The following is a 26426-nucleotide window of genomic DNA, read 5'->3' as shown; positions in this document are numbered from 1 at the left end:
TCTACAAATAAGACTAGCTTTCCCTCGAAGTGAGGTCGAAGAATAAGAATCAAACGTTCTGACATGGAAACTACTGGCCTTTACCTATTGCAGGTAAGCAGAAAAAGGAACTATGAAGTCTGTGTTTGATACTAAGAATGCAAAGCAGTAGAAGTTTACTTAATCCACAAATTGCTGATTTGTATTTGTGTGCAACAACATTTTTGCAATACAATATATACAGAATGTTACAAATATGATCAAATCTTCCTTTACCAAAGGAATACCATATTCATTCTAGGCTAAAATAGATCCATGCCTGACTTCAAGTTTGGAATAATGTATCACTTAAAAATAAATAAATAAATACTAAACATCTTAGATCTGAGCTAAATCCTTTACTGCTTCAGATTACAAATCCTTCCATAGAGTAATGTATTTCTTTATCTTTCTAATTATTCAGTAAACTCATTTGAACTACAGCTGAGTGCTCATTCCAGTGCTGGGTGTAAACCCTCCCACCATTTAGAGAGTTGGCACATGCTTCACACGGTCCTTCATCTTTCAAATTACTCCTCCGAGACAGAAATTATCCCATCTTCTGCAGAGCATCACGCATTTTAGAAAGTGAATGAATGCACAGTATTCACATTTAGCATACATGGCCAGTCTTTCTTTGAAATGACAGACAATTTCTGCTTTCTCCACTGAAGTTTGCATCTTGTTCTTTCCCTCCCGTGTAGTCCCTCATTTTTGTGGACCCAGTCCTTTTATCTTTGCGGTATCAAAAGGCTAGCAAGAGTAGCTGTTTGACACAGCAGAGTAAACAAACATCACTTGTTTTCAACTATAATTATGATCACATAACCTGCTACGGAAAGGCTAACAAAGTTCCAGGATAGAGTGAAAATTTCCCATTCCCCTCATTAGTTACTCACGGGAGGTCCCGGTGGGCCTGGCTTTCCTGGGAGGCCTGGTTTGCCTCTCCTCCCCTGGAAACAAAAAAGAACAACAGACATTTACAAATGCTACAGCTAGTGACTGATTTGGAATTAATATTTTGCTGAAGAGAAGATTTATTGCCTTGCATATTAGCAAAAAATTCAAAAACTATACAAAATGAATACTCTCAGTCACTGCAACACTATCTAACTAGAGTACTTTTAGGATTGTTTTTAATAATTATGACAAACTATATTTGCATCAGTGTAACATTTACTGCCACATTTTAAAGCTGTGTCTCAAACGTGAGTGCACATGGATAGGGTTATAAACAAGGCATCTTGATGAGGTGTAAAAAAATTATATTTTATCTAAATATACCAGAGCTTGCGATGTTAAACTGTGGTGCTGGACTTGCACAGTACGTACATATGTGCAATATAACCCAATTAACAAACATCCATACCCTTTTCCAGGATATGATAACAAGTGGAAAAGTCCGTGATTTATTTGCAAAAACAATTCACCTTCCTCATGCAACTACTACCATCTGTGTATATAATGCCCATGCAAAACCATTTGTATGAAAACCTAAGGCCCATAAAAGGCTACTTCAGTGAATGGGAGACTTTTCACTCAGATTCTAAAAAAAACATGCACACATAAATATTACAATTTTTTAGTACAGAGCTCAGCTGAACATCTGCTGGTTTAACATATGCTTTTTTTTTTTTTTTTAGGAAGATCAACATAAAAATTGAAGTAATTTACAGTAGTTTACATCGTTATTGACAAGCTGAAATCTGAGGCACATTTTTTAGAAACAACAGCTGAGAACAACTAATATTTAGGTGTGATGGATTAAAAAAAAAATGTGTGATATCCATTACAACTAAATTTTTTGCTTGTGTATAGCAAATGTAAATTAACAAAAAGTATTATGGGGATGTCCTGGTGAAAACTTGGCTTAAGAAGTTAAAAAATGAAAACGCTTGCTGACAGCTCGCAGTTAACACATAGGGGTATTTCTGTAAGCTATGGCCCCTGCTTCTGCGTTTTATTAAATCATGATCTCACACAAAATGCAGCAGTAATCTAGAGAACAGAAAGTGAAATCTCAGCTTTGCTCTTTCCAGGTGAGAGCCCTGATCTGTAGGAAACCCCTCTCATGCTCTGCATCTCATGAATCTTGATCTGCACTGAGGGGAAACAAGATGATGACAGTAAGCATGGAAAAATCCCTCCTCCTCACACCCTGCAGCTCATTGGGGTAACCTCTTGCCCAGATGCCTGGGACACTCCTAAGAAGCAGGAGGTAGAGATTTGGAGAAGAACATAACATGTACACTGTCACCAGGGTTTTATGAAGATTCTCAGTCAGTCAGTGTGTTTTAAGGGCAGCGTGAAAAAGAAAACAAAAACAAAACCAAAAACAACCAAGTACCTCAGCATATTTGCAGTGCCAAATTCCTGGGTCTTAACTAGCTGAGACATATGTCATGTGCTGAGCTGTTTAATCCTGCCAGTACTCGCACATGCAGGGCTGTAACTGGGGCAGCTGCTCAGGGTAACTTTTCAGAACGAAAATACAGTACAAGGTGCCTACACTGGGCTCAGGACTATACTGTCCCTTACCAGCCACCCCCAGTATGTCCTCTGATGTGTTGCTGACACTAAGCAGCCCTGAGATGACCCAGAGCTGGGAAGTCACCTGGGCTAGGAATGGCCCACAAAAATGTTGAGTTGTTTTTAACTTCGATCAGTTCACTGGGCAACTGAGCAGCTTGCCTGGCCCTAGAGACGAGACAGGACTGGGAAAGGTGCACACACATGAGGAAAGGGGGGCTGCTGTTAGCTACATCCAGACTTCTGGGCTGATTTCTACTTCAGAAATACAGACAGAAACTAACATTTCCTGGCTTTTTTTGAAAAGCACTAAACTTTCCTTAGAAAGTATGAAAAACAGATTGAGAGGCAATGATTTAAGTAATAAACAAAGATAAATTGCTTCATACTTTAAAAATAGTCCCTCTGAGTTAAAATGATCTATACTGTTGACTTCTTGAAGCACCTTCCTTTTCCTGTTTGGACTTATTTAAAGTATCCTGAGGATGACACTTAAAATCTCAGCAGTCTAAACAAAGTATCAAGGAAGTGTCAGGGGGAAGAAGGCAGAGCTTTGACTGGCAGACACAACTGTGAACAAGGTGTTAATTACACAGGAAAACATGCAATATGTTGGGAAGGCAATTTTATCTCTACAAGATGATCCAAAAGGTGATTTATGACATATTACAAAGCCAAAACTTAAACTTTCTAAAAGATCAGTTATTAAAAAAAAAAAAGGGAGAAGTTATTTTTCACTGTCATTTATTAATTACCAGAACATCTACCCAGTGAAACACAGAAAAACCACTTTGGCCTACCTTTCATAAGACCATTACATTACTAGTCATTATACTATGTGTCATGTTTACAAAAAACCTGTAGAATAATCACACAGATTGGTATGAAGTATTTCCTTTTTCTAGAGGAACAAAAGTCCTTTTAATTTTTTTTTTTTCCTTAAAAGCACCCTTTTAAACTGTCTGATATTTTAATTTTATCGCAGAAATACATACAAGGGCACTACCTTTCAAACACAGATTTAAATGTGAGGAATACACACAACTCCACGTTACTTGCCAGCACTCCTGCTTCTCTCTGACTTCCCAGCATCAGTATGGAAAAAATTAAAATACATCCTACAGTAAGAGTGTAACTAGAGAAAATGAGTTTATGTTTTGTTTAGGATAATTAGAAAAATTAGAAGAATGTTTTTGATAAGCCCATTATGGCCTTGCCTTGAGCAGACTGTGAGCCAGACTATGACTAAATATTTACAGTTTGATCCTGAGTCTTTCTTCTGGCAAGAAAGAAGTGAAAAACATCTCAGTGTCTTCTCTGGTTCATAGAGTGGGTTAGTGGAGAGCCACGTTTCTCATCTCCTGCTCCAAAGTGGGTCTTGACAGCTCCTGAAGAGCTTCGTTTGCTGCTGTACCGCTGGGCACAGGCCGGCAGCTGGCACAGGAGGTCCGTTACCTTAAATTAGTTGAGTTCACTGAACAAATATCAAGGTTCTAAAACTACTCAAAATATAAATAAATGTTGTAAGAATCACATACTTCCTTTAACTATACAAAAAACGCAATACCACTTAACGTTAGCTTAAAAAAAGATAAGTGGTGTCAACAAGTTGTCTAATGCTACTCAGAATAATATCTAAAGAAAAGAAAACCAAAACAGTTGCTGGTTATTTCTTTCGTGCTGCATGTATTTTTGTTGGCAATCAATGCATTAAGAAGTTGTCTAAGTGTTACTGATACTGTATCCTGTCCCCTTGACTCATGAAATATCTGCTCTCAGCTAATTTGGACAGTCAGCTACTTTGGTCTTAACCATAGGAGAAACTTCAGCTACAATTCACACAAAAATCGTTCAAATAACTGCTTGTTCAGGGGCAAAAAAAAAGATAAAATATTAAAAATAAAGTAAATAAGAAATTATGTGCTTCAGCAAACCCCAGCTGAGTGCCTAAGTGAAGTACACGGTCAACTGCACTCTTTATTCCTCTCTTCCTTCATCCTTTCTGTTAATCAAAATGACTTGATAAGCTTTGCCTCACATTAGATGGAAAGCTGTTCAGAAGAGAGGCTCTGCGCATCCTTCCGTAAGCTTGTGCTCTGATTCTGACTGCTGCCCCTTGGCACTGCTGCAGGTCCAACACACAACGCAAGAATTCAAAGTCTATACTGCAACCCCTGCTGTATCATGTTGCATCCATCTATTCACGTATCTCTAACTATAGAAGAGCAAGATTGCTAATCCAAGTGTCTAAAAATAAATTGCAGATTATTTTAGGATAAAATTGAGCAGATTTATGTAGGAACACTGACACGATACATAGAATTAATAATTCAAAGAACCCACACTTGAGTATGAAGGGAAAAGTTCCTAGAATAAGCCCGTGAGAATTTTCAAGGGAAACCGCTAATTAGCAGTTCCTGAAACACATCATCACATTTCAAAACAGGAACTAGGTCTAGAGAAAGAAGGAAGCTGGGCTTTAAAGTCTTAACTACTGTAGTTATTATGCAATATTAATGAGCCTTATGTAACTTGTTTGCCAAGCTAAACTAAGATTCTTTCGAATAATCCTCAAAATCAGACTGACAAAGGCGCAGCTATACCCGAAGCAGGAGGCAGGTGGAAAGTCAGGACCCCTGTCTCAGAATGCCCAACCCACGGACACCCTGCCAGCCCCTTGGGCACCTAAATGCAGCCACGTGAGTGGAGCTCAGGGCAGTTAGAAGACTATTATTTCTCCAGATACCCAAAGCTGCCACCAAGCAGCCAGACAAGTCCCAGTGCCTACACTAATTCAGAGTACAGAAAAGAGGCTTTCCTCTGTCTCAGTCCTCTAACTTGATATGCCTAGTCCCCGTAGACTTCCCAGTTTTCCCTCTCTGTCCGTAGCCACAAGCCAGGGCTCCTGGCAGCTCACCTGGAGCCTGCAGAGTTTGAACCAATTCTAACCCAGGGGAAACCCAACCCAGCCCGTCCCAGCACTGGTCACAGTCCTTTACTCCATGGTTTACCAGAAAAACCCTGCCAGGCTGCCGTTTTAGGTGAAGGCAGGCAGACATCACATGGCAGTATCAGTAAGAAAGCCAGTTCAAGAGTTAACTGAAAACAGAAGATTAAAATTAATCATGAAAAACAGAGCAATCACCCACCCAACCCAGTTACACAACAGTGTGCATCTACTGATTGGTTGTGGGACAGGAGGAGGTTCTCCACGACCCAAATCAACTATGTGACAGTTCACAAAGTGAAAATTATAAATCTACAACAAATGCACAGTCTGAATACCAAGTCATTATTTTCCACTGTGCATTTAGCCAAAAATTTAGTAAAATTTAAAGAGAGCTTTGACATTTAACCACCTGACTGCACAGCTACCGTTATTAAAAGTTTTGTCATTAACTTTGGTAGTGTCACAATTGCACAAGATTTTTTTTTTTAATCCTTAGAAATCTTATAGTATGGATATTCTCATTCCTAAACTAGAAACCTACATTGCAGTCAATGAAATCTTTTAAACTTCGGAAATACAACATTAGGACTTGAACATAAAATTCCTTTTTAATCCTATTAACCTTGGCCTTGAAAATGTATTATGGTAACCAGTGTATTACAAATTAACCTCTGTATTAAATGTTAAACCTCAATAAACCCCCAGGAAATAAGTCCAGAAGGCAAGAAATTAAGCCGTTTACAGAAAACAAGTCAAAGTCTGCCTCTCATATGCCACTAAAGCCTTTCACAGAATCATGGCTCACAGAAGAACAGAGCACACAGACCATAATCCCTTTTTTCGGAGAGAAGTCACTAGGGAGCTCCTCGCTAAGGCAGGAGCATTCCCACACTCAGCCTTGGCTTTCTAATTTTATGAATGATTTCAAATAAACTCTAGTTTCTTTGTATTAATACTTTTTTTTTTGTATTAATAAAATTCTAAAAGAAAGCACCTAGTCAGACTATATAATATTATCCAAATGCATTTAACAAACATCAAAAAAAGTCCTTAAACAGGCACAGAGCTCCCAAGAAGTGAAATGCCATGACGTATGTTGGCAACAAATCCCTAGAGAAAATCCATAACAATTTTTCAGGTGTATTCACAAAAGTGTATTTTAAATTCAAAATCACTTTGCAGAAACATTTTTCAACTACATTTAGATATCTTCAGAATGAATACCTTCATTTTAAATTATGAGAAACAATTTCATATTGTTTCATGATGCTATACCTTTTGCTAAGAGACATTACAAGAAAGTTTGATAATAGAGTATTTGGAAAGGAGCCTGAAAATTCTAAATGAGATCTTAAAAGTGAAATAATTTCTGCTATTCCTTTAAAAGTTAGATTTTTCCATTAAAAGGTAGATTTTTATTTCATCATGAAAAATAACAAAGAAATTTAAAAATGACAGAACTATTATCTAATTGACAAATCTGTCTTCAACGTTCTAAATTAGAACATTTTATACCTCATTGTTAAGTGTCAAAGTGGGAAAAAATAGATTTTTTTTTTAAACTTTATCCTACCTTACTGGTTATTTACTTCACCTTTACGGTCGATAAATGATGGTAGAAAACCTGAAAATTATCTCCACCTTTTATATCAACAATTTCTAGACTGTTAAATACCCAAGCGAAGGAACATAGAATCACAGAATAGTTTGGGTTGGAAGGGACCTTCAAAGATCAGCCAGTCCAACCCCCCTGCCATGAGCAGGGACATCTTCAACTAGATTGGGTTGCTCAGAGCCTTGTACAGCCTGACCTGGAATGTTTCCAGAGATGGGGCATCTACCACCTCTCTGGACAACCTGGGCCAGTGTTTCACCACCCTCAGTGTAAAAAAATTCTTCCTCGTGTCTAGCCTGAATCTCCTCTCTTCCAGTTTAAAACCATTACCCCTTGTCCTGTTGTAACACACCCTTTTAAAAAGTCTGTCCCCATCTTTCTTATAGGCCCTTTTTAAGCACCGAAATACCTCAATATAGTCTTCGCAGACCATTCTCTTCTCCAGGCTGAACAGCCCCAACTCTCTTAGCCTGTCCTTACAGCAGAGCTGTTCCAGCCCTCTGATCGTTTCTGTGGCCTCCTCTTGCCCCTCTCCAACAGGTCCATGTCTTTCCTGTACTGATGGCTCCAGAGCTGGACACAGGACTCCAAGGGCGGTCTCACCAGAGCAGAGGGGCAGAATCACCTCCCTCCACCATCTGGTCACGCTCCTTTTGATGCAGCCCGGAAGTCCAATCATATCCTGGGCACATTGCCTGCCCATGTCCAATCTTTCATTCACCAGTATGAAGTCCTTCTCAGCAGGGCTGCTCTCAATCCCTTCATCCCCCAGCCTGTATTGATACCAGGGGCTGCCACAACCCAGGACCTCGCACTTGGCCTTGTTGAACATAATGAGTTTCACGTGGGCCCACTTCTTGAGCATGTCCAGGTCCCTCTGGATGGCAACTTGTCCCTCAGGCATTTTAACTGCACCACTCAACTTGATGTCATCTGTAAACTTGCTGAGGGTGCACTCAATCCCACTGTCTATGTCATTGATGAAGATATTAAACAGTAATGGTCAAAGCATGGACCCCTGAGGGACATTACTTGTTACCGATGTCCATCCAGCCGTTGTGTCATTGATTGCTCTCTGGGTGTGACCATCCAGCCAGTTTCTTATCTACTAAACAGTCCATCCTTCAAATCCATACCTCTCCAATTTAGAGAGAAGGACATTGCGGGGATTGTGTCAAAGGCTTTACAGAAGTCCAGACAGATGACATCTGTAACCCTTCCTTTGTCCAGTGATGTAGTTACTCCATCATAGAAGACCACTAGGTTGGTCAGGCAGGACTTGCCCTCGGTGAAGCCATGCTGGCTGTCCAAATCACCTCCCTGTCCTCCATATGCCTTAGCACATCCTTCTGGAAGGATCTGTTCCATGATCTTCCCAGGCAGAGAGGTGATGCTGACAGGTCGGTAGTTCCCAGGGTTCTCCTTTCTAACCTTTTTAAAAATGGGTGCAATGTTTACCTTTTTCCAGTCACCAAAGACTTCACCTGACTGCCAAGGCTTCTCAGATATCATGGAGAGTGTCTTGGCAACTACATCAGCCAGTTCCCTCAGGAACCTAGGATGGATCAGGTTCCATGGACTTATGCATGTTCAGGTTCCTTAAGTGGTCATGAATCAGATCCTTACTTACAGCGCAAGGGACTTTGCTCCCCCAGTCCCTGTCTTGCAGTTCATTTTCCATTCAAGAAGTGTGGGAAGAGAGCTTGCCAGTGAAGACTGGGGCAAAGTTGTTGAGTACCTTCTCCTACTCCACTATTACCAGTTTACCTGTCTTGCTCATTGAGGGGGCATGCTTCCTCTGACCTTCTTTTTCTGGCTGACATACTTGTTGTTAATCTTCTTGTTAATCTTTGCTTCCTTTACTCCAGCTGTGCCTTGGCCTTCCTGACCCCAACTCTGCATAATTGGGCAGTGTCCCTATATTCTTCCCAGGATCCCTGTCCCTGCTTCCAATGCCTGTGAATCTCCTCCTTGCTCTTTAGCTTGACCAGCAGGTCTTGACTCAGCTATGCCAGCCTCTTGCCCTCCTTACCCAGTTTCTTACACCTGGGGACCGAAAGCTGTTGTGCTCACTGGGAAGTGTCCTTAAAGGTCTGCAAGCTCTGTTCTGCTCCCTTGTCCCTGAAGACTGTTTCCCAGGGGATCCTGTTGACTAACTGCTTGAAGAGCTAGAAGCTGGCTTTCCTAAAATTCAGGGTCCTGACTTTACTCATCACCTGCCCCACCTCCCTCCGGACTGCAAGCTCCATGAGCATGTGATAACTGCAGCCCAGGCTACCTCCAGTCTCGACATCACCAATGAGCTCACTTGCACTGGTGACCAACAGGTCCAGTATTGCATACCCCCTGGTAGAGTTATCCTCAAAGCACTCCAGGAGTCTCCTGGATTGCCTATAGCTCGCAGTGCTACTTTTCTAGGAGATGTTGGGGTGGTTGGAGTCCCCCGGCAGGACAACAGCCTGCAAGCATGATACCTCCTGTAGCCAGAGTAAGAAGGCTCCATCAACCGACTCTCCCTGATTGGCTGTAGTAGACGCCAACCACAAGCTTTCCTTTGTTGCCTTGCCACACAGCACTTCAACTTAAAGATAAAAATCAGACTGGAGCTTTCTATACTTAAAAAGAACTTACATCAAAGTCAAGAAGGACTGAGAAGATTAAAAGACATTCCAAAACTCTAGAGCTATAGCTGTGAAAAATACTTTTTGCACTGTGCCAGAAGCCAGACCTACTATGCAGTAATTATCATTGCTCTGTAAAGCTTGTTTGACAAGTGGTTGAGTACAACATTTACTCACTGAACTAGAAAACAAATTATGTCAAAGAAATATTTAAGTTCTATAAACCAGATAAATGCAATCTGAATTTAAATTAATTTTGAAGTCACTCTAAACAATTATGTTAAGAAAACCTAACAGCTCCCCGCCCATTTATTTACTTAGGAATATTTTACACTGTGTTATAATGATTTTATTCCCGCTTGATTAGAAAAACTTGTAATCTCTGAGAGTAAACTGAATATTAACATAAAGTAAGTATTGCAAGGTCACAAGGTCCCTCCAAACACTTAATTTCAGTGAAATCAATGCTGAAACACTAGATATGACAATGCAAAGGACTCTCAGTTTTATGAGGTGCTTAATTTATTACTAAGATAATGCTAAAATAACTTCCTCTTAAGTGAAGTATTTGGTATTATAAACACAACAATTGGAAATAAGGAAGTTGTTTCAAAAATATTTACTTCAGGACACCTGCAACTTTCCAAGGAATACAAAGTCGAGAATATGACTGTGGTGCCTTAGAAAGATTTGTAGATGTTTGAACTGAATTCCTCACTGGAACCAGGGAAACTACCACAGCAGAAAATGTCTGTTTAAATACATCTGAAACATAAAAAAAAAAAAATCCTATTAATCTATAAAAAATGAAGTTGTTGGCAGCTATTCTGAGCATAAGATGGGGCTAGTTAAATAAAAATCACAGAATCGTCTGTGTTGGAAGTGACCTCTTGAGATCACCTAGTACAATCCCCCTCCTGAAGCAGGGTCAGTTCTCCAGTACTGTATGTACTTGACTCTTGAATATCCCCACAGATGGAGATTTTACAACCTCTCTGGACAACATGTACCGGTATTTGACCATTCTCACAATAAAAAAGTGTTTTTTTGTGTCCAGATGGAATTTCCTGTTATTTAATTTGTGCCTATTGGCTCTCATTCTGTCCTACGCTACTACAGAGGAGAATCTGGCTCCCTCTTCTTCATTCCCTCACATCAGGTATTTATACACACTGAGAAGATGCCCCCTAAGCCTTATTTTCTCCAGGCTGAAAAGTCCCAGCTCTCTCAGCCTCTCCTTCACAAAAGATGCTCCAGTTCCTTTAATCCACTTTGTGGTCCTGTGCTAGACCCACTTCACTAAGCCCATGTCTTCCTTGATGTGGTCTCACCAGTTCTTAGCGAAGAGGAAGGATCTCTCCCTGGCCTGCTGGCAATGCTCTTCCAAATACAGTCCAGGGTACTGTTGGCCTTTTTGTTCCACAACGGTACATAGTTGGCTCACAGTCTTCCTGTTGTCCAGCAGGTTCTTCTACACAAATCCTCTTCCCAGACAGTTTGCTTCCAGTGTATACTGGTACCTGCGGTTATTCCTCCATAGATGCAGGATTTTGCATTTCCCCTTGTTGAACTTCATGTGATTCCCCTTGTCCCAGTTCTCTCTTATGTTCTGGCCCATTGTTCAGGTTGATAATGAAGATACTGGACAGTCCTGGCTCCAGTATTGAACCCTGGGGTACACCACTAGTGTCTTGTCTCCAACTGGACTTTGTGCCACTGATCACAACCCTCTGGGCCCAATTGTTCAGCTGGTTTTCAATCCACCTCACCATCCATTTATCTTAGCTGTACTTTGTCAGCTTGCCTATGAAGCTAACGAGATGAAGTTACAGGAGATAGTGTCAAAGGCTTTGCTAAAGTTGAGGTCAACAACATCTACTGTTCACCTCTCATCTACCAAGCTAATCACCTCATTATAGAACTACAGAATGTGGGGACCTCAAAATATCATCTAGTCCAGTCCCCCTGCCAGAGCAGGAACACCTAGATGAGGTTACATAGGAATGTGTCCAGGTGGGTTTTGAATGTCTCCAGAGAATGAGACTCCACAACCTCCCTGGGCAGCCTGTTCCAGTGCTCTGTCACCCTCACTGTGAAGAAGTTTCTTCTCATATTTAAGTGGAACCTCCTATGTTCCAGTTTGCACCCAAGAATAATTTCCCCTTCATAAATCCATGCAGACTGATGGGGAATAGACTTCCTCAGCTTATTGAATTATTTTGTATACTGCTTCTTATATAGAGAACTTCTCTAACACAGACTATCCCATTCATCTTATTGTCCTTCATGTGTTTAGAAATTGTTTCTAGGTGGGTTTCCTCTGACTCACTCACAGGGACTGAGATGAGGATGATTTGCCTGTGGTTCCCTAGATCTTTCTTCTCAAAGACAAAAGTGATACTTGCTTTCTTCTAGCCTCCAGGAACCTCTCCCAGTTGCTATGACCATTTAACAGTGACCTTGCAATGACATCAGCTAGCTTCCTCTGCACTTGTGCATGCAACCCACCAGGTTCCATGGACTTTCAGAGCTGTATCTTTCTTCTGAAGCTGCCTGGGTGCAAGAGTTCAACAGCAAACAGACAGTTACTTTGGTGGTGTCTGGGTCCTGTGCCTTCTGACCATCATATTTAAGGATGTGGATGTTGGATGGAGGAAGTTTGCTGGCCTCTTCTTTGTGGCCTTCTGCATGAACTGCAGTGCAAACTGCTGCACATCCATTTGCTGCTTCTGTTATCCGTGATGATGCACAAACTGCTGCATTGCCTGCCTACCACAGAGTCCTCTTCCCGGCATGGGCTAAAAGGGGGCTCGACCCTTCCTAATCAGGAGTCAGCTAGAGCAAAAGCTGCAGGCACCCTTTGAGCAAGGACAGCTGATGGATTTAGGTAGAATCTGCCAGAGCTGCCCTTACCGGAGCCTTGTCTGGCAGCAGCAGGCAGCCTCAGTTTCCTGAGAGGGTTCCCAGAAGTTCCCAAATCCCAGAAAAAGTGCCCAGAAGCTCAAGAAGGTATCAAGAATATCTCAAAGATGCAGAAACTGCTGCACAAACTGCTTTGTTTGCTAGCTGCATGCTGGACCTGATTGAAAAATGACCATTTATAGATTTCACAGTACAGTTGTCTAATAAACTTGTGATGATGCTTTGTGTTAAAAGATTTTTTGGAATTCACTAAAATATTGTATTTAAAATTAAATTGTTTTAAAAAAAATAGTACTTATAAAAAATGCACCAAGTTCAAGGGAAGGTCCCTGCTACAAAGACCTCCAACTGAAATTAATCATTAGCTTCCAAAAGCTTGGAATATATTTTGGAAATATAAATTCACTTCACAGCATTTAACATACTGAAGGTAGAATCTGGAAAACTCTATTTGGTCTATACTTACAAATATTGGAAATTTTTAATAAGTACAGAAACATGAAAAAATTATTTGAGGACTGAAAATAATTCTTTACATGGGGATCTGAAGGATCTTAGTTTAATTTTCTCAAAAATAAATTGAATGGTGATTTGATTACAGAGAAAAATACTTTAAATATCTTTTTAATGTAAAGCAGACATAAAAAAATCCCAAACAGTTGTTGGAGGCTTAAGCTACATGCTCAAGTGTAAAATAAAAAGCACATTTTTAAATGTGGTATCAACAAGAATCACTGGAACAACAACAACAAAAAATCAAGGAGACTTCCAAAGTCTCTATTGATGTCTTTCAGGTGGAAACTACTACCATGAAAGATATACTTAGCTAAAGTGCAAGAATACTGGGAGAAATAACAAAGTTCTGTGTAATGCAGGGAGCCAGAAAGATGGTGTACTTGTCCACTGTGGTTTAAATTCCATGCAATGCTAGGTTAGCACCCAATATTTCTATTTTTTGTTGTTGAGCAATATTGGACCAGGGACTTTTCTGAGTAACATCAAATAACCTTCTAAAGATCCTGACATCATTCTGAGCACTGGCATAATAGTATCAAGCTGCTGCAGCAGTAACACCCTGCTCTGAATGCCTGAAGACAACAAGAGGGACGCTGAAAAATGATGTATGAAGGTAACACCCACAGAAAGGTCCAGTGTCTCTCATACAGGAACAAGGAAGAGGGAATGGGCAACCATCTCTATTGGTCCACTTCTCCCAGTGACCAGAATTAAAACCAAAGGCTCTTTCTTACCAAGGCCTCAAGTCTAACATAAACCACTTCACTAAAGATAACAAAACTAAAAATTGTACTAGTCAGCAGTGGCAGAGCAAGGAGAAACACTGGTCTTTTTGTAAGAACTGCAAAGGTTTGAGAACTCTTACCCCCAGGAAAACACAAAGCTATCTAACACGTGTGAGTGGCAGTGGGTACCAGGACAAAAGGAGAAACATAAGAACAGTATAAACACAAACTTTAACTAAGCTCACTTAAGAGATCGTCACAACAAAAAATACCTTTCAATGAGTATTGTATGTGTATCAGGTTGGTTGAAGAATCAGAAATAAGTTCACTGCATGGTGTCTGGATATGGTCAGATTATCATGTAGCCACTATTTCTTCTGCTATAATCATGACCTTCCTCTTCCAAGTAGCACCCTAAATAAGGATGTGCCACATATGATGAACCACTGATTTTTATGTTTTTTTTTGGTGGAGCTATTGTAAATGTTAAGTTGTTTCTTTTGTGTAGATACAGAAGTGTGGTAATAAACAAAAAGCCAATCGCTTCACGTTAGCTCACAACTCTGTTCCTTTCTTTTAATTACTCTGCAAAGGAAACAAACTATAAAAGTCTGAAGATCACTATTTGTACTGCCTCATTTCTCATGAAGGTTCCTCTCTTCTGCATAAGCCAGCTATGTGCAGAATGAGAAGACATAACAAAGGAGATGAGAGGAAAAGGCATCACAATAGGTGGAGAAAGAACAGAAGTAATGAATTTACTCTTATAACCAACACAATTGCTAAATGCTAGACTATTAACATGTTTGCTTATATAGAAAAAAATATTTGTGCATTTTGCTACTACAGCGGTATGAAAGAAGTAATACGCATAAGAATCCAATTTTTATTTGTCGTTGCACTAGCTCTTCTCCATGACTGCACTACCTCCAAATTATAGTGAGTTTGGAATTTAGTCTTAAGCCAAAAAATGGAGCGTGCATCCTGATATGGGATCCTTTGACACGACGCAGATCTAGTCAAAGAGCTTTCAGGGCTTCTTCTCTCTCATTCTGAATGATCTCCCTACACTAAATTTCTGTAAATATTAGTGTATGATGTTTTCTGCAAACTCCTTCATCCTTCGGGATATCTGGAAAACCTCCAGGAGACAAGCTCAGACAGAAGATACTTCACACACTTCTGTCATCAAGTTCCATGGCTGACTTACTTGCGTACCATCATTTAAACATGGAAGAAACTAAACTGCTTGTTGAAGCGGGAGCAAGATCATATCCTAGCGTGATCATATAACAGTAACACACTGAATCACCAAGCCACAGAAAGTGACATATTTATTATTTTAATAATAATGTGTTGGCTCAAATGATACCACGTAACCGTATCTACAATGTACTTACTGGACAAAAGCTGTAACCATTTTATTTCAAATAATGTATTGATCCCCCTTTGTTCTTGAAATAACTCATCCACTGTCAACGTCTAAATGAGTGATGTTGTAGATTTGTGCTTGTAAGCAAATTTCACATATGTGTCAATATGTATTTTAAGGTGGGCATAACTTGGAACTAAAAATCTACAACTGAGTTAATCTTTATTGTATTTATTCTATTTCTACAATAATTATTATATAATTTTTTTTTTACTGTGTATTTTTTGATACAATTATTTCTATGAGATGAAAGAAATACTACTATCCTGACTTTTTCTTCTTAATACGGGAGAGGTCCTAAGTTCCCTCTATGGTCAACAGAAGGAGATGGTGCACACTCTGGTACAGGCTCCCGCTTTTGGTATTTCTCAGTAGTTCTATTATTAAACTCAGATCTTGGATGATATAACAAAATCCTACTTAAAAACATGCTGAGAATGAAAATGCATGGTTCAGTCCAGTTCAAAAGAGGGAAGAAACCCACTGCATGGCTCTTTTTCTTCCCTTTCTATCTCATTGTGTAGTGTCACCTAAGTCATTAGCTCTATCTTGAGCCTTCTGGATGTTTCTTTGAGTTTTTGAAAATACTGCTATTAACACTGTTAATTTTCCTCAGTTCCTTAGATCATTTTAATGTGTGTTCTGAGATGTCTAATTTACACATTTAATAATTCTCCTCTTAGCTCCCCATTAAACTAAGCCTAGCTTTTGAAAATGCTGCTGAGGTAAGCGGGTATTAAAACCTGGAATATGACAAGTATAATGCAAATGGCATCCAAGTTGAATAGATACTTCCAAATGTTTTGGAGTAGGGTTTGTTTGTTTGTTTGTTTTCCCCTCCCTATTACGTTACAGTTTCTGTCTGCAAAATGGTCGCAATAGCACCTTTAGATCTGAACAGGATGTTGAAGAAAAATCATCAGTTAGTTAAACACCCAATACTATGCTTTAGTCTTCAAAAGACAGTCCATGACAAAACCAATAACTTCAGATAATGTGAAAGATTTGGAGGATTCTGCTGGAAGCAGAACAGAGGAACATGACATCTATGATTAAATAAAAACATTTAATGGCCATTAGATATGCACTGTCCTGTTTGTCATTAAACAGAGCAGAGATCTTGTAACAAACAGTACGTTATTGTGTAATTAAATGTATTGGAAATGCAAATGCACATGGGAGTTGAATTAAGACCGCAAACTGTTATTATCGCTGGGCGGGGGTAGCCAGCAGAAAGAGTATTGTGAGCATCTTGCTGGTAGAAAGATAAAGACAGATGCTGAGGCCCTGCGGTCTGTCCTGTTCTCATTGTTTGGCTCAAGGCAACTGTGTGCGTGGCCAAGACTGTAAAACAATCAGCACTTTTGTTTTTATAGATATTGGAATGAGACAGCAGTTCCATTTTACACGCGAATAAGACATGGCCATGATAAATGTACCAACTCCCTAATTCCCACCAGAAAATGGGAAAAAGATTTTTGAAATTAATTTATCCCCCATTATATAATACATCGTGCTAGACCTAAATCTTTGCCTCAAAAAATTAAGAAGTTCAAAGAGTGATATCTCTAAACCACAGCCATATTTATAACTGTTCTCAAAGGAGAACCAACAAACTGTGTGTTCTCTGCAGATTCAATACTCCACAAAAAAACATGCTAAAACATTCTAGAACTGGATATCCCTAGCTTTTCAGTATCCTGGATATTTAACTGCATAACACTGGAAGTCACAGTAAGTATAATATCTTTAACAGCATGTTAATATGCTGTAAAAGTTGGTTTAATAGCAAATTCACCACAACTTTTGATTCTCTCTTACTAAATGGACTTTTTCTGAATGGGTTCTCAATCCTTACTGTGAAAAATAACCTCAGCTTTCATATTTTCCCGTTCAATTTAAGTGAAATTTAACGCTATCTTTATGACTTAAAAAACAATATAAAACATAGCTTTCGGGCCTTCACACCATTACTCATTTAGTTAAAGAACTGGTCTTCTGTTATTATTATTACTATTACTGGAATGATTAAACTGATCTTTATTAATTCACTGTAGTTGACTAAGACAAATGATATGTACTACTAAATCCTGCCACTTCAGATAATTTAACTGAGATATTAAAAGTCACGATGCCTAAACAAACCAAAAATTATCGAGACATCTAACTTCAAAACCACAAACTGGGTACAATTTATTGAAATGTTTGAGTCTGATTATCTTCCCAAACTTTTAGGTGCAGACTAGATCATAAACTCTCAAAACTGAATTATTTCTTGAGATATGACAATCAAAAATATTTGTTATCTGTTCTAATGAACTACCAAATTCACTAAGTCAGAGAAAACGAAAATATAACTCAGAGAAACCAGTCAGTCAATTACTTCATTATGTTAACATTCTGAATAATCCAGAGTTTATTTCATGTCCTGAGCATAATATCTGTAACTTTTTTTCCTCTTACTTCTCTGCATATATATGTTAGGCTGACACCTGCATAATGGCATCTACCACAAAACTTGGGTCAGTAGTTCTAGTTTCTGTTAATATTTTAGATAATGACCCTAAAATTCATATTTTATATATCCCAGAGTTCACAAGGTATGATCTATCCCCACAATAAAATAAAAACATCTGAACAATTTTATTATTCTGTCATTTTAAATTGCAGCAGAAACATGTTGCACAAATGACAATATCTACATCTGTGCTGCCAGTCAACACTTTAGATGTTTGAAGTCGTTAAATCTCCTTCAACTGAAGAGAAACCTCACATGTCAAAGCTCAGTTTGTTGATTCATACTCAGCTGCTACCTTTCCATTTTTCATTAGTGCTTAGACAGAAGTCACATATCAAGGTCAGTTCGCACACCCACCAGTTGTTCACCAAGTTTACTCACCCTTTGACCTTCTTTGCCAGGTGGACCTTGGGGACCCTCCAGCCCTGGCAAACCCTGAAAATACAAACATTGAACAAATGTAACATTCAGTGTTATTTTCATCCTGTATTATTCTATGGAAGTAAGACTAAGCCAAAGAGCCAGATGTCAGGACAAAGCATTTATTTCTAATAATAAAAATACGCTATTCGTAATAACCTCTTTCAGAGCAATGTTATATTCAGGTGCAAGAAAAAATGCAAACAATAATTACTAATCACATTCCTCCGTATAAAGGCTGAATCATTTGGAAGAGGTAAGCACTACTTAAACATAGTTATATTTAACTACAGTTTTGTAAGAAAAGTGCTTTATATTGTCAAGCTAGAATGCCATAAGAAAAAAAAAGTTACACTAAATTGTGACAAATTACAACTCAAATGCAAATATAGGCACTGAAGGGGGAGGGGAAAGGGAAGGGAGGAGAGTGAGAGGGGACTAAATATAGCAGGTGGCCTTAACGCTCACTGTATTGTAAGAACCAGCCCTGTGCAGTTTCCTCTGCGTGCCTGGCTCGGCTTTTCCAAGCCCTCAGAACCACTCACTTCTCTCTCGTCCTCTCTCCTGACCAGCCACAGGAGCTTTGTGTGTTTTGAATATACCCTCGACTTCCGAGCCTTCCCTCTGAACTCCATGCAAGGAGCTGCCTCTGCAGTCAGAACCACAGACTGTTTCCCAAGCTTTGGGGCTTTAACTTTATATCTGATTAACGTACAATATAATCATAAAGCCTTCAAATAACAGCTCTGTACTTAAAACAGTGCCCTACCTTCCCCTACCTCTCCCCGCCCTTTATTTTATGAGTCACCTTGGAAAACATTTTTTTTAAAAATTACTTTGAGGAAGTTATCTAAATTCCATTATAGCAACAAGAAATATGAAAAGAGTTTCAATGTAATCAGCAAAAAGCACTGAAGAGTTCTACTTTGTATAAGTAAAAAACATCTTGAATGTGATGTATATTCTTACAGCGTATCACAAATTAAACATCTCATGTTTATTTAATAGTTTGAAATATTAGAATATTAAATTCTTAACCATTTAAATTACTCAGACTCAGGTGTTAGTTCAACTTAGGGTATATCTTGGGTCAATCTCTGAACTTATTTAGAACCAATTACACATATTTATTGCCCCAGTAAGGGTAAACTGAGGCCTCCTAAGAATCATGTTTTGAAAAGTATTCAGATTTCCAGAAATTAATTTAAAAAGTTCATTTGCAATCTCTAATTCCCAAGATGAACTTTAGAAAGTAAATAGGCATGCCAAAGCTGCTAGCTCATGTATCTTGAAGTGATTAGCATGAAGTCTGCCTTCAATTTTAAATAAAAGTAGTCAGTTCTAGAGTTTTTCTAATCCTATGTTTTCTCTAATTTCAAACACTAATGCTAGAAGAGTATCTCAGACATTATTCCATTATAGGATATTTCTCCTATCACTTCAGTTCATAATGTAAAGAAGCTAAGATTTAGCTAAGATTTTCTACAAAACTGATGCATGCCACTTCCATCTTTTCCCAAAAGCTTATGGATCTAGAATATGCATGAAAATGTTGTGTCCAATAAATAAATCACAGAGAGTTAACCACAGCACAGATATGGAGGTTATACAGGCACAAACTCAAAAAGCAGTATGTGACCATGAACTCTGTAAACCTGCTCTCCCTTTTGCTCAAGGTGGTATGGACATTTGCAGACAATTATGTCTGTTCAACTGTTAGCAACATTCTACCTTCATAGAGAAGTTCTGGGAATTCAGGAAGAGGTGGAGTTCTTTTTTGTTAATATTTCATTTGTAGTGACAGCTTTATGCAGGGGAATGAGATGAGAACCTGTAACATCTGTTTTATGGAAGAGGAAATACTCTGCCTCATGTAACTGTACAATAAGGTTCCAGGGGGACAAAAATTACACGAGAATGTAACTGCACAATAATGATAATTAATAGCAAACACTTTTTCCTAGACCTACTTTAATTCTTTTTCTTTTCTCTACAATATTATTGTCAAGAAAAAGGAACTAGATAAGGAGGTTTATCTTCAAGGAAAGGGAGGAGAGCAGCTTACAATTGGTAACTAGGCAGGGAGGACTACCCTGTACAAGGAGCCACATCCTGACATTGAAACTGAGGTAAAAGTTCACGCTAACTTCATTGGAATCTTCAGTTTAAAGAGTGGTGGGACAATGTGGGCCATGGTAACTGACAGAGCTGTAAAACTGTAATATCTTGGCATTGGTAATGACCAAGCAATGTTATCCATGTTTGGCATTCACTGAACGAGATTCTGGAAAAACAAGCGAAGAGGAAACCTGCAGGAGGAATGAAAAAGTTCTCAACAGTGAAATCTCTCTAAAGGGATGAATAAAACATCCCCTGTTGAATGCCTATGAAACTTGGCAGTATATCTAACAGTTTAGCACAGAAAAGAAGCACATATTCGTAGGAAGGCAGACCAAACTTCTCAGATCTCATCCCTATTTAACTTCTGGAGATCTACCCCTGGAGAGCAAAGATCAGATTCTCCACTCCTTCATATCACAGAAAGCACAGTAAGTAGAACAATCCCACCAAAAAAGTCCACCACTGTAGACAGAAAGGGACAGAATATATACTGAATATGTACACGTGGCCTCATGGGATATGCTGTCGATTGCATTGAAAATGCTTGTGTCAGAAGGCAACCTATTTTACACGTACCATCTTTCCAGGAAGTGGAAATGTGTCAAACATTACCGTGTAGCTTGTGGAAAAAATATGTCAGTAAGCTGGAGATGGGCTCAGGTGCATCTGAAGCTTAGAAAATCTGCTACAATGACTGAGGAGGAATATGAAAAGAGATATGAAAAGAGAAAAGAGAAAACACAAAGCAGGGGCAGGCATAAGAGGGTTGTACAAAATCTTGAAAATTGAGTTAAGAGTGGGAACTTGTGAATTCATTTATAAGAGTTAAATCCTGAAGGGAAGTGTTGGCAAGGGAAAAGATGCTGGTTGTGAAGCTAGATAAAGAAAAAGCAGGCATGCTATGAAGCACAAGCTCATGGATACTTAAACAAAAAGATAATCAAAATAGACTAAGGTTTAGCCAAGAAAACAGAGCAAAACCAGAGCAGATTTAAAAATGCTACAGTAGAATAAGTAAGCTTTTAAAAGATCTTGCATATAATTGAAAATATCTGTAGGAATTAATATTTTAATTCATAACAGCTCATATTTTTGGCAAGTAGCAAGAGATAAAAGCTAATGAGAATTATGAAACTTGAGAAGGTAGAAGGAAAATGTGTTTGGAGGTGATAGAAATATCAACTAACAGTTCAGCCAGTTAAGCTGTTTTAAATTTCATAAGCTAACATTTTAAAGTGCATTAGCTGGCATGTAGCTATCAGAAGTTGCATATTGCAGAAGGACCAAAATCCTGGCATGTGACCTTGCAGGTACAAAAACATGCTAAAACATCTGATAGATCATGACAAGCATCTGCAGAGACACAGTGGAGACTTGGTTCAGAAATTTAATAGCTCAGAGTAACTGCCTAAGAACACACCCCGAACAAAAGCAAAACATTTATTGTAACCTCTTGGTGAATTAAAACAAAAAAAACCCAAAACACCACCAAGCACAAAAAGTCCCAGCTGAAGTGGAAAAGCAAAGTCACTTAAAGTTGTTATTTTTACTACTTCCTCTGGAAGCTTATGGCCAATGCCAAAAGCATATTTAACAAATATTAGACAAACAAATATATTTTTGGTATTCTGAAAGTTGCTTCAAAACATAGCTGATAGTTTTTGAAGCAGAAGTCTAGACAGCTGACTTATGCACTCGTACGTTGTTGCTGAAACAGATTCTGAGCATGGCAGCATTTATTTCTCAAGACAAATTAGAAACATAAATGCTAACAATGAGAAAGGTCTAATTAAGGCACAAAATTTATTTAATTATAGACCTTTACAGACTGCTTTCTGTGTTCTATATAAAAACTACTCTCATTTTTTTTCCTCACTACGAATTCCAGCAAACACATGGCCTCAGTTTTTATAGAATAAATACTATTAGGCAGGGAGAATGTATATGTAGCTTAGTGAAATGTGTCACGCAAAGACAGAGACAAAATATAAATTAGGTATGCAGAAACACCTTGTGGTATTTTAAGAAAAGGTCATTTTTCAACCATTCGAATACGTGAGCTTTTATAATGATAAAACTTTGCTACTTTAAAAAGACTCAGTTATAATAGACATAATTAGGGCAAGCAATTTGTAAACAATAAGTTTATAAACAGAAAGGTATGGCTCTACTGAAACAAAATCAACACTTAAACCTTTTTACAAGAGAATTGCTGGGCAATTCCCGCTGCAGGGGCCTGACCTACTTCTTCAACACACAGTTCTCACCACGATGAAGAGAAGTAATCACACTGATGAATTGCATACACAATGATTATTCTGTAAAACCTGCAAGCAGAGCAGCACAGAATCACACAAATCAAGAGTGAAGTAAAAAGTGACCACAGATTTCCACTTCCTGATGTAATACAATGTGTGACCACAGTAAAAAGCTGCAGCCTGACTGACTTGAAGAGCATTCCCCAGCCACTCAAATGCTGCTCATGAGGTGGCTGGTACTGCTGTGGCTGCACTCATGCAAGAAATGCCTCAGCACCCCAGACAGGATATACCAAAATGCAGTTCAATCAGGTCTTAAATTCATCTACTTATCTGGAGGTGTTACCAGATGACAAGTTCCACTTTGTAGCTCATGACTGTCACTGTGATCCTCCTATCCTATTTTGAGGGTATTTTACTCTTTGGTCTGTTTGCACCATACTGAGGGGAAATAAGCAGCTTCCTCTCATGTAAGAACAGGCTACTACCCCCAGGAAGCAAAGGAGCCAAAACATAAATACCTTCCCCACTTTCAAGGTGGCTACAGTGCTGGTTTCCCAGATATCTTCGAGTTAGTTTACTTGCTGCAACTATCCCACTGCCCTACTTTAAAGCCCAAACGGAAGGGTTAGGAAGAGAGAGATCTCAAAATACTCAAAATAATTGGAGAGATCTCAAATTATGATGGTTTCTGCCTCTTGTCCACAAGACTGCCCATCACCATGCACATGGAAACCCACAGACCCTGCAGACACATCTTACTGTTATAAAATTTTGCCGAAATGGAAAAAATGGCACAGAAAAATCACAGATGGATGACTAATTTCTTATCATATTACCATTCAGTGAGGGAAAATAGATTACTACTTATTTCAAATACCTATACCTTCAGCATTTCCAAATATCACCTGGTTTCCTTCGCATCTTTAAGTGAAGTAAGTTGAGATGGCAGCTGAAAGACTTGGATTCCACGTTTGGCCTGGTATTGCTACTGCAGTAATCATACAGTTTTACTTGGGAGTGCAAAGTGGAGTAGGCCACAATTTTGATTTCAAAACTGATGCCAGCCCATTTACTTCAGTGGGAAAGGAGATAGTATTTATCAGAACCATTTCAGTCTGCCAGAAAACATGATCGGCTACATTTTCTTGATAATTTATTACTGAAGCAAATGGAAAATATATTCCCCAATGATCTCATCATGCTTTGGGTTTGGTCATTTCTGTAGTACCGTTTCTCTGGTAACTTAACTTGAAATCTGCTTCGCGTCAGATCAATAATTTCAAAGGAAAATTGGAAGAGTAATTTCATAGAACTTCTGTGAAGTTTTATGAGTCTAGTACATTTAATAGATATGAGTTTATCTTCTAAGCAAAAAAAAAGAGTACAATTTAAAATGAGTAATTTGAAATTATCTTTATGTTGATGCCTGTTGCATATGGGACTATTCTCAAACCATTATTCTAATGAAGAATTCATTCATGCCATTTAAGCAGACTGAATTTTTGAAAAACAAATTTTCTGTGAGGCTAAGACATCAGTCTTCACTTGTGCCTTCAGTATCAGTATTGCTACATAAAAAACAGACTGAAATTGCTAAAACATCTTATATTTCACTAAAAGGGTAATCTTAATCTTAATAGGATCTGCTTCCATACTTAATAAGCATTTTTTTAAAGAATATTTTCAAGTTATACTGTGAGAGCTAGAGACCACTGTATCTGATGCAAAACAATGGAATAGTTCAGTATTTTCATTAAATTAATATACCTCCATTAAAAAGCTCAAGGAGATAAAATTCAGATTTTTCTTAGAGGAATGCATAAGAAGAGATTTAGAATGAAAATATAATCTGCTGCCTATACTTTCTTTTGTTAACTAGAATTGCTCTCCTTTATATCTTTACACGAAAAGAGAGGACAGCATTAGTTGAGATGCTTACTAATGAGGGTGTGTGTCCCTTTCTTAAATAATACAAGTAATTCACATTACTTATTTTTTCAGTGTGAGACAAGAAAGGAATTGTGGGCAGAGGTCAAGATAAGCAAAATGTGGAAGAATCATCTGAAACACTGCTGCCAATTACAACAGCAAGAACACAAGGATACATACACCCCCTCTTCAGAGTTCTGAACAAATGCCAAATAATTACACTAAGACTGAAGCACCGAGTCAAATGAATTTGTGAAATTCCAAGGCAACACTGCTGAAAGTGAATATTAGCTTTACATGAATAACTGCCGAAGCTCTGAGGGGAAAAGTGCGTAATCTGTTGCTGATGTTTGTTTAGGGAAGGGAAAGCCAAAAGTGACGGCGGAGCTTGCCGGGGCCTGAATCTGCGGCTTCCTCCCGCAGCCGCCTCCACGCCGCACTTGTGCGCCAGCTTCCTTTGGCTCGATTTAACCAGACCTCGGAGCCAACATTCCAACTATCTGTTTAGTAAGCAAGTCTTGGGGACCTCTGTCTGTGACCGACTTAAGTCTTGACTTCTGCATAAACACTTGGTGCCATCTGGATGACTATTTTATAACTCCTGAAATGGATAGCTCCGCAGGAACGTACGTACGGACGCTCGTTTTCCTCAGGAACTAAAAGCAGTATATCGAGTGTCAAGAGGAATAGTTATCAGATATTTTACAAGAGATGGCTGCGCTACCTTCCCTCACCTGTCACTCTTCTGACACAGCACGCACAGGCTTAAGCTGGGGATACCAGAGTGAAGGAGCTGCAGAGCCAGCTGTGCCCTGCAAAAAACAGTCCCCAGCTTTTGCTGCTAAATTCCACATTTTGACAAAACCGCACAATGGAGCAGTATAATCCCTCCTGTTTATTCTCTGAAGGATCGCCAGCTACAGTACAATTTATCAGTAAACTTAGACTTTTGAAGACTAAACATATCCCTGCATAAAGTGGGCATAACTAGAGCAAAAAGTTTAAAAAGATATTCCCAGCATGCATCATAAGACCCTCGAAAAGTACTAAAGAAAAGAGGCATCTAGTACTAACAGAGCAATTCAGAAAGAAAATACCAGAGAAATCAAAGACAGCATAAAGAAAGAATGGGAATCAATCATTACTTTGGACTACTCCCATAAAACTACCATAACTGAGGAGAGAAAATAAATACCTATATCTTGGCTTATGTAGTGCTAACTGACTCCATGGAAACATAGAAAAACTTTACATCCTTAATAAAAGTGCCTAAATACACACATATATGACAAAGTCAGCAATCTAAGCCACTAAAATGTATTTGTATGAATAATGCATGAATCAAACAAATATACTTAGAATTACTGAAATTACTAATTTCATTAGGATTCTACATAAAGCCTATAGTTCTTTCACATATTTCTTTCCACAGCTTAGCATATTTTGTGCTGCAATGCTGTTCCTTTGTTTCCCTTTAATTTATCATGCAAGAATGATGAAACTTTATTAACAAGACTTCCATACCTGCCTTAAAAAAATGTACAGAAACACATGGGTAGCGATTCTCATCCCATCTCTACTCACTGCAGGAACATATAGTCAGGCATAAACAATTTCTTTCTGCATTCTCTGATATTGCTGCAAGTAAGAAGTTCTGCTAAGTGTGCACGCTTTAGGATTTTGGTAGAAATTTTCTGTTAACTGACATCAAACAGGAGTATGCAGAGCTCTATTTTTTTCAGAGAAATGCACTTTCTGAACTCTGAAATTTCAATTCCAAACTCATAAAAACATTTTTGAGTCTTAAAAAGCAGCGGTATTATTTCCCCTGTTTCTCAGTTTGCCAGTA

The 26426-nt window shown here is 38.7% G+C and overlaps 1 protein-coding gene across 8 annotated transcripts in view; it reads right to left on the bottom strand.

Annotated features, from left to right (window-relative positions):
* COL19A1 (collagen type XIX alpha 1 chain) overlaps positions 1-26426 on the bottom strand; it is a 192300-nt gene that overhangs the window by 61480 nt on the left and 104394 nt on the right. For all 8 annotated transcript variants that reach the window (XM_065056225.1, XM_065056229.1, XM_065056230.1 and 5 more), the window contains 2 exons: positions 18228-18281; positions 918-971 (listed from right to left, as the gene is read on the bottom strand). In XM_065056225.1, the coding sequence (XP_064912297.1) occupies positions 918-971; positions 18228-18281 (108 nt within the window). The remainder of the gene's footprint in view (positions 1-917; positions 972-18227; positions 18282-26426) is intronic.

The sequence above is a fragment of the Columba livia genome, chromosome 3, assembly GCF_036013475.1.
Source record: "Columba livia isolate bColLiv1 breed racing homer chromosome 3, bColLiv1.pat.W.v2, whole genome shotgun sequence".
Taxonomy (NCBI): Eukaryota; Metazoa; Chordata; class Aves; order Columbiformes; family Columbidae; genus Columba; species Columba livia.
This window is presented reverse-complemented; position numbering and strand designations above follow the sequence as displayed.